The sequence below is a fragment of the Pogonomyrmex barbatus genome, unplaced genomic scaffold (genome assembly GCF_055798465.1).
Source record: "Pogonomyrmex barbatus isolate J1 unplaced genomic scaffold, ASM5579846v1 scaffold8, whole genome shotgun sequence".
Lineage (NCBI taxonomy): Eukaryota > Metazoa > Arthropoda > Insecta > Hymenoptera > Formicidae > Pogonomyrmex > Pogonomyrmex barbatus.
In genome coordinates, this window is record NW_028297182.1 from 6,662,530 (window position 1) to 6,671,586 (window position 9,057).

The 9,057-nt window shown below is 35.2% G+C and overlaps 1 protein-coding gene across 1 annotated transcript; it reads right to left on the reverse strand.

Annotated features, from left to right (window-relative positions):
- Nucleotides 1–105: 105 nt before the first annotated feature.
- LOC148934744 (ionotropic receptor 84a-like) lies at nucleotides 106–6,162 on the reverse strand. The gene is made up of 10 exons (XM_089084164.1): nucleotides 5,248–6,162; nucleotides 4,144–4,307; nucleotides 3,530–3,874; nucleotides 3,151–3,266; nucleotides 2,249–2,419; nucleotides 1,751–2,004; nucleotides 1,414–1,622; nucleotides 1,006–1,280; nucleotides 522–716; nucleotides 106–459 (listed from the first exon to the last, which is right to left on the reverse strand). Exons 1-10 carry the CDS (start codon nucleotides 5,402–5,404, stop codon nucleotides 396–398), a joined length of 1,950 nt encoding a protein of 649 aa, XP_088940290.1. The 5' UTR covers nucleotides 5,405–6,162; the 3' UTR covers nucleotides 106–395.
- Nucleotides 6,163–9,057: the final 2,895 nt, after the last annotated feature.

Sequence of the window (9,057 nt, forward strand, 5' to 3'; positions counted from 1 at the left end):
ATTTATAATTTATACTTTATAAACATTAAGCAATTCCAAGAGCATGTATGTTCATAAGAATTGTCAAAGAGGGTAAAGTTTTTTAATGATATTATATATATTATATATATTTATTTTACTAATTTATTTCACATAATACATAAAAGGAAAATATTAACAACTTTTTAAATGATTAAAACTCTTCTAATAATAATTACTCTATGTTGTAAATAACGATACACGTTAATATAATGTCGACTTACTCTTATTACTAAAGTACACAAATATTCAATGAAGTAATAAAACTCAAATAAAATGTTTTTATAAAATTTGCAGTTTAGTTAAATTTAGTAGCAGAAAGCTTAGAAAAATTGGATGCTTTTATTTTCTTTCACGTACACTTTTATAATCTTTATTTAATCGAAGTGTTCCATGTCATTGTTGATTTCTATAACTTTCTTCATCGCGCGCATAGTTTGCCTGTGCAAAAATATAACAAATAGTGCGAGTCATGATGATAAGATCTTTGTTAAATCTTTTACCTCTTATTCCACAACCACTCAAACGCAAACACGATTACGGCAAAAAGTATTCCGTAACCCATTATGACCAGCGCGAAATAGCATTCCGTAAAACCGATGGTGATAAAGCTGGTCTGAGTCGAGCACACCGGTTTCCTCGTATACAGACGATATTCCTCGCGATACTTCAGTCCGTTTTCTCGTAATTTTAGAGCTCTGAAAATATTATCTTTGAATGCCAAATATTTCAAGGACTACATCGTAAAATTATGTGTTTCGTGCACATAATACATTTTTAAAAATAATGAATCAATAAAATCAATTTTTAAAATTATTTTTAAAATTTTTCTGAAATGAAATTTTAAATTTTGTATTTTTGCGAAGTTTAATGTCAAACTCTAAAAATGTAAGAGCTAATTTTGTGTGTGTGTGTGTGTGTGTGTGTGTGTGTGTGTGTGTGTGTGTGTGTGTGTGTGGAGGAGGGATAATTAGAGATATTCTTTACCCAGTTTTTATTATTTCTAAATAAGGAGATTGTTTTTGTATCGCGAGGAGTGGATACAACACTTTTAGGAAATCGATCTCAGTCAAGCCGCACTTCTCTTCCTCCAAATACGTATCTTGCATCAGTTGATACATCGTACCAATCTCGCCTTGGAATGCAAAGAGTTCATTTCTTACGCGTTGCACACCTTCTTCTATGGACATCCAACTAGATTTGCGTCCTTTCGGCTCAATTCGCTGCTCCAAGATTGCTTTCCTAACGGGATCTTGGAAAGACTAGCATTCCACAAAAAATTCATTTATTTCTCGCAATTATCTCTTGCTACTAATAGTTTTAACACTATAAATTGAAATACTCGGTACTAAATAAGGTTCGTATTATTAATTTCTGTAGTTTTAATTTACCGACCTTGAAATAATGTCGATTGTACACGACGTCCTGCACACCTAACTTCAAAGGACTGTTCAGCAAATCCGAAAGAGTTTTAATAGAATCCGTAGTAGATTGCAGCAGACCCACGATGTTCGCTGTATAAGCTGCATAAAGACTTAATGAGGCTAGCAATAACATAAGAGTGACGATTCGAGATGCGACTCTGTACGGTTCGTACGAATATCCTGGAGATAGAAATTCCATAAATCTCATCTTTTGAATAAGAGACGAAAATAATCTAATTTGTTGTATTTGATTTGAGATTTAATAATATTTCAGAATCCAGGTATTACATATTGTCGTTTTTTTCTACCTTGTTGGGCAAATGCGCCTAGAAGAATAAGAAGATTATCGCTGACCGTTGGTTTGTTGGGATTTAACTGATTCCAATAGGCCGCTGAGTCTGTCATTCTGTCGCGATAATATTCCCATTTGATGGATAAGTAAAGCAAACAGAAGACCAGGATGAGAAACACGGCAATCGCTATCCATACGTTTCGTTGAAAGGGCAGGATGAATATGTTACTCACAGTCGACAGTAAAGGTCGCCGAAATACGAAGCGCGAGCTATATTAATTTGTACAATGAAAAAGAGTAATATAATAAAAGGATAAAATTTCATGACAATTTAATAGAATTTATAATAGAATTTAAAATAATAGGATTGTCCTTTTTAGAAATTAATATCTACATTTGCATACATGTAGCATCTTGATCTTAAATCAACTGTGAAATTTTAATTTTGTTTTGTTCTTTTAACAAAAATTGATTATCATCAATCATATTTAAGCGTAATAAGTGATCTTTTTACCAAGTGTGTGTGTACAGTTGGATATATTGTACAACACCGATACGTTCTGGTACGAGAAATGTGGCGGTGCCGCCGATATCAATCTCGCGTCGATCCAACATTCCGATCATTCCGCTCCAAGAGCCATTTTCGGCGCGATATCCCCAGCTATTTGTAATTTCGAAACTTACCCTATAGTGTGAAACAAAAATACAGAATTTTGAGTTGATGAGTAACGTAATATTTCACTTGTACTTGGTCACATATCACATCTCGTTTCTGCGAACGGAAACGATAAACTATCAATTGTTCAATTGTTCAACAATCTGTGATTATTTTAATTTATATTTTAATTAAGCTTTTCAAAAATTATTTTTTTATATGTACTAGAAAAGATGTCGATTAGGATTAAAAAAAAGATGGAAACTGGAAAGTGGTAAAAAAAATATCGTTTTATCTTAGTTTAAATATTTTTGATATTTATACGATTATATTGAGATTATAAAGAGCTAACGAATTATATTACAATGTTCGTTAATGAGTTTCGGATTTTGAGCAGCCAATTAGACACGAGCATAATAAACATAATAATCATGCATTGTCGGTTACGATAATTGATAAGTATGTCATGCGCTTATTTAATTATACAAGTGGTTCCATTCATGCGTTTGGTCATACATCGTTGCATGAACAATTTAAGAACAATTTATAACCGCAATTTTGACATATGTAATACCGTAATCGTTTGATCACTTCATTAACCTTCTTAATTAACCTTGAGTTTATTACGTTGTTTTTATATTCACGATCTAGAAATTAACGAGATAATCCGTTACAAATTATCGCTGTCGAAATTTATTCCGTAAACACTCGACAAAATATTTTGGCGTCGTTGGTACGACGTCATCAAAGGCCGAACTCACGTTGCATTCATCCGATTCACTAAATGAATTATCCAGGGATAATTAGCCTTTGTTACAGGATCTATGGATTTATCCTTGAAGTCAGTCAGATGATTGATTGTATTGGGTTCCGTCATCTGCAATCGCAATAAATCTTGAAGAAAAATATATATCTCTCTCTGATTTAAAAAATTATTTAAAACCAAGGCTAAATAAGGCTAATATTCTCGAAATTGTATTATAAAAGTGGCTGGTATTTTACTAGATTCGTTTTCGTAATATAGCAATATTATTAGATGTAGCAATATTATTATATGTTGCTCTACCTTACAAAGACAACAATGTCTTATTGATATTTAAATGCATTTTCTTGTACGACAAATATATTTATATAAAGTACCACGAGACAAGATTTAAGTGCTGTCCGTTGAAGATTTTTTCTTCGTGCCGAAGCCACGTCGAAAGTCTTCATTCGCAGACCGTTTTCGATCGTCCAATTTCCACGATTTTCCCATATCACCCCTCGCTGTGGACTCGGTCGATATACAGATAACAATTCGAGAAAATCGCCATGAAACCTTCGCGTGAGAATCACATTGCTATCAGGATAGACCGCCAAATCCTCGAAGATTTCCAATATAGAATCGTCGGTTAGATTGGCTTTATCATCATTATCAACAGCCGTTTTTCGATTTTGAAGAAGCAACCATTTCATCGGTGCGACAAACATTCTCTTTGAATGTGCCTGTCATTTCATATCAGGCAGATTTCAATCGTGATAAATTGAAAGATTGGTGTGAAATATATTAACGACAAAATTGTTTGAGATTCTCATCGATCAAAGTGTCATCGAAATATTGTGAAAGTTATCTTTATTTTCTTGATCCTCTCATATCAAAATTTGTAAAATTTTGTATTTTTATCTACATGTATTTGTATTCGCAATGTCCTTATGATAGATATAAATAAATATATATATATATATATATATATATATATATATATATATATTACCTGTTGCAAAACGTCAATGGCATAATCGCAATCCAAGTCCAGCACATACAAATTTTGATGTTCTAAATTATTGTAAATCCTTGGATCGAATTCCTCGTAGAAGTTGCGAATGCTGTGCGTCAAATAATTTCTCGACAATATTCTCGATAATTTGATCGTATCATCTGCGAAAAGAAATGTTCGCATATAAAAATACATAATGCGATTATCTTTGACAAGATAAGTCATTTTTTTTCGACAAAATTTTATTTTTAAATGTTTAGTATAATATAATTTTTACATGACAATTAAAATGACAGATTAAAGAATGAACACTATAATTAGGAGTAGTACGCGCTTTTTCATTACTTTTTTTATAAAGAAAATGATGCGATATAATATCTTAATCTAAATCAATATTTATTTATTATAACATGTCTATTGATATCTCGGATTTTTTAAAAACATAACTAAACTTAAAATAAAAATATCTATTGTCTAAATGCGCATTAAAGAAAAATCTCGAAAGATCGAGATTTCGCCAAGTATCTTCAAGAAAGAAAGTCTATAGCCATTCATGGAAAAGATCTTAAGAATTATTTGTCTAAGTTTTATGTTCTCGGAACATAAGACGGGGCATAAAAATATGTCCACATGGCAAATCTGCATTTTGTGTACTAAAGAAAGAAGCTATTACGGAGACATTGATGGATGGACAGGTTTTCTTTCTTAAGATTTATATTTTCGTCTTTCCAAGAATTTCTTGGCTATAGGATTTTCTTTTTATTGTGATTTTAGTCGTACTATAAAGAAAGGAAAGAGAAAAGAATGGAGAGGAGTGAGAGTCCGAGGTAGACCAAATCCATTAGCGTCTAAATTCATTAAGATAACTTCTTATTAAAATAATTATCCCAGATACACATTTAGGTTTGCGTCTGTGAGTTAATTGAATTTCCCCTTCTTGCGGTGTTGCGTTGAGCTTTTCTTGCTTTCTCTACTTTTCATCCTTCACAATTAGCCTTGTGGCCGGCAGAAGAAAAAAAAAAACGTTCGAATATTGTTATTCGAGCGTTTTTTTTTTCCTGCCGGTCGATAATATAAAAATTATGAATAGGAAAATCTTGCCGTGGCTGATGCACAATTGCAGAGATACTCTCGAAGGTGGGAACAGAACGGGCGTCGCGTTGACGATAAATCTTACGATAACATCGTCGACGCGAAACGATGCGATTACGTCATTGCCGAGTGACAGCGCGAGGATGCACAGGATAATAAGGATCATCCCGGTCACGCTTGTCTCCGCTGAACTACTGCGGGAGATCCTCTAGGATTGTAGATAAAATCGATAATTCCTGCATCGTTTATTGTCCCGGTAATATCTCGGTACACACGTAGCGATTCGCGTAATTCTGCATGTGGAATCGTGAAATGATAGGCAATCAAGATAACGAGCGTATTACGACCGACTGAAATATTCAGCATTAGCGACGATGGACGCTGGTTAACGTCTGTCGTTTATATACTTCGCGGGTGCCTCCTCGAGGTATGATTTCGCCAGCTTTCTTCGTTCTCACGAGTACTTTTTCATCCTCCCTCCGAATGCACCGTTTGCGACGATAATCGCGAAGTAGGGCATTAAGAGTCCGACGAGGAAATGCTAACTCGGAGAGCTAGCCTGCCTTTTGAATGTCGCATTGAAAATCGCGCGTGCGGCTTTCGAAGGATTATCTCGCGTGTTTTCTTATCGCGAAACAAAGGTTTGCACTCTGCGCACAACTCCGGCGCACATGTTTGACGCACATGTTTGACGCACATGTCATGTTGAAACAAGATCCTCGCATCAGACAAATTTATTTCACATTAAGCCGTACGTTACTAAACTATGTTTCAATAAATATGATGCTAAAAATACGATGCGATGGAACTAAAAATAAAGAAAAACTTTTCATTAAAAGGTACTCTTATTAATTATTTAATGCGCTCTCTAATGGGCTCAAACTCGGAATAAGATGATTTTATTTAACTGAATGATGACTGGAAAAATAAAAAAATATATTTTATTAGGGAAACACGCATTTTTACAGGTGTGCAAGTCGGGAATTTTTATCGGCAAAATCTGTTCTTTTATTTATTATTTGTTTACGCGCTACTAACCGCATTTTATGATATACAATGAAATTTTTCCACGATACATAACGCTTTAGTATAAAAATTTCCGTGGAGCAAAATTTGTGTAAATATTCCGTTGCTCGAAACGTTCAACAGAATGCTCATCTGCGATGAACTTGCAAAATTGCTGCTTAGTTTAGTCTATATAACACACACACACACACACACACACACACACACACACACACACACACACACACACACACACACACACACACACACACACACACACACACACACACACACGCTATAACAAGATATCGTAAAGCGATAAGACTCGATACTCGTATAATCGATTCTGAAAATGTCTGTCCCATGTGCGTCCAACGTGGTTGATTTCAAGTTCGTTCCAAGTATCGAGCTCTTGTCATTTAATGACAAAATTGATTTTTTAATCGCTGCACACGTTCGATGCAGTCGAATATATTTACGCGTTATCTGCGTTTATATTTAGCTTTTGGAGAAAGGCAAATGTTACATGTTAATATTATAATTTGCGTGTTAATTATTTCTTTTTTAAATGAAATTTTGTTTAACGATAATTTAGCTGTGAGTCATAAGCGATGGGCACGTTAGTTACCGACATCATAAATTCGCAATCAAGAGAGAAAACACGCGCGCGGGAGAAAACTTTTCACTTTTCTCAAACATTTCACCTGTGCGCGAAATGTTCCCTGTTTATCGAGGAGATTGTCTCCGCAATTAAGCGCAAATGTAATTAGCGAGCAAACCGTCGCACAACCGAGACAAGAGATACGTGACAATCGCAATGTATTGCAACATTTCACGTAGACGAGAGATGATTGCGCAACAATTTAATTCTTAAACATAAAGCAAGTATCTCTCTAGAAGAGATTGCATCATGTCTCTTCAAAATTCTTTGATGATTTTTTTTTTTTTTTTTTTATTTCAATAAGTAAATAAGAGATAGAAAAATGGACAAATCCAAAAAAAATGAGCAAATGCAATATTATAAATACAGTTAAGAAGATTTTTGAGCTTTTGTGTGATTTTATTCCATGATGACATCAACATAGTAATCGCAACAAAAATCTCAAATCACAAAAATTCTCCAAGCGCACAAAAATTTTATAATTTTCTAGCAAATCTTGCTTTAGCAATAAAATTTTCCAGATAACAGTAATTGATTGTCATTAGATAAATGACATTAATTTTTCTCACGGAACAGCAAGGGGCTGATAGATATATCCTAGATACGTAGAAGCAACAGGCCGACCTCGTTGCTCGCATTGGCAGCTCGCGTGATTAGTTAGTGATTGGCACGTGAGACGAGCCTCCTGCCGCCTCCTTATCAACGCTTATTCACGAGATCGGTAGATCGACATGGGCAAATATGGAGAGGGATCGGCGTGACATATTGTGTGTACAAACGAATCTTACACGAGTCCCGCACGCTCAAAATTAGCTGTCTCACCGCCGCGATTCGGCGGGACGCGATTCAACATCCAGCTTTATTGCCCGTCTTTTAATAGGTCTGAATAGAGACGTACGATTCTACGATTGCGATTGAATATTTCGCTCGTGTGCGGATGATCCATTGCGATAAAGATAAGAACTTCGTGGAATTGCGATTGCGATTGTGAATTGTGAATTTCCTCCTTCACCGGGAGATACATTCTCCTCGCGTTTTTTTTTTATACGTTTATCGATTTTGAGCTTAGACGTGAAAGCGGTCTGACAAGGTCATTTGACGGAATTAATTTAAAGATTAGTCACAAATGTTGCATCAGAAATCATTTGTTCGCGATAAATCGAAATTTATTCATGGCAAATGCTGCTACAAGCCACTTGAAATCAATCTTCAAGTGTAATCACAATTTTATCGCGATAATGCCGGGGAATCCCGCGTTTATTTATTCGAATATTTATTGATCGAATCAATTTTATCGAGATCGTTTCTCGAGGTCGCTTCCGAAATTTTGAATGTTATCGAATTTGTATCGACTTTTACCATTTGACGGTCAATCAATTCCCCGATGCGATTACGTAGTGTTTTGTACCGTAGTGAGTTTTGTTTCGAAGAGATGAGACCGCAAGAAAGTCCGTGTTCACCAACTGGAAAGAAACTTCGCTATGTCGGGCTTGATAAAATGGTCGGACTACACATCTCGTTTACTGACAAAAAGAAAAAAAGGACGGCAACACGTCGCGACACGCTACACTTTCTCATCGCTCGAAACGCCGACCCGCCGGTAAAATTACGAACGCGCTTTCGCCGCGGAAACTTTTTTATGGCACGACAAAAGTTTCCGCAAACCTCGCTGAGATCCTGAACATTTCCATAAAACGGGACCGTCGTAATTGGTATCAGCGTTACTTGATAAAAAAACGCACACCGGAGTCGTGTCGCGTCGTGCCGCGAGTTTATCGCGTGAATCACAAAATGGTCGTAACGTTGATGAAAATATAACTCGGTGCGGTTTTTATTGACAATTCTTATTGAAGATCTGGGCAATTACGAGATATAAAGATATGATTAGATAAATAAAATAAATAAAAATAGATAAATAAAAATAAAAGATTTGATAAATATGATTTTTACAATCATCATAATTTATATTTATGACTACAATTATTTCGCGCCAGTATAGCCCCTCTCCCCCCCCCCCCTCCCTCCCAAGCTATCTTTATGAAATACAAAGCAATAAAATCTGGCATTATAAACATAATGAGCTGAATCTTTGAACTCGAAAAATGAGAGAGGTGGCTATTATGTAATAAACTGGGCCTTTCATCGCGACGAGC

Coding starts and splice junctions, on each gene's coding strand:
- LOC148934744 (XM_089084164.1), bottom strand. CDS start 5,404: ATGATCCTTATTATCCTGTGCATCCTCGCGCTGTCACTCGGCAATGAC. Junction 2,005..2,248: donor CAACTGTACACACACACTTG/GTAAAAAGATCA, acceptor AAATTAATATAG/CTCGCGCTTCGTATTTCGGC. Junction 717..1,005: donor TTAGAAATAATAAAAACTGG/GTAAAGAATATC, acceptor TAATATTTTCAG/AGCTCTAAAATTACGAGAAA.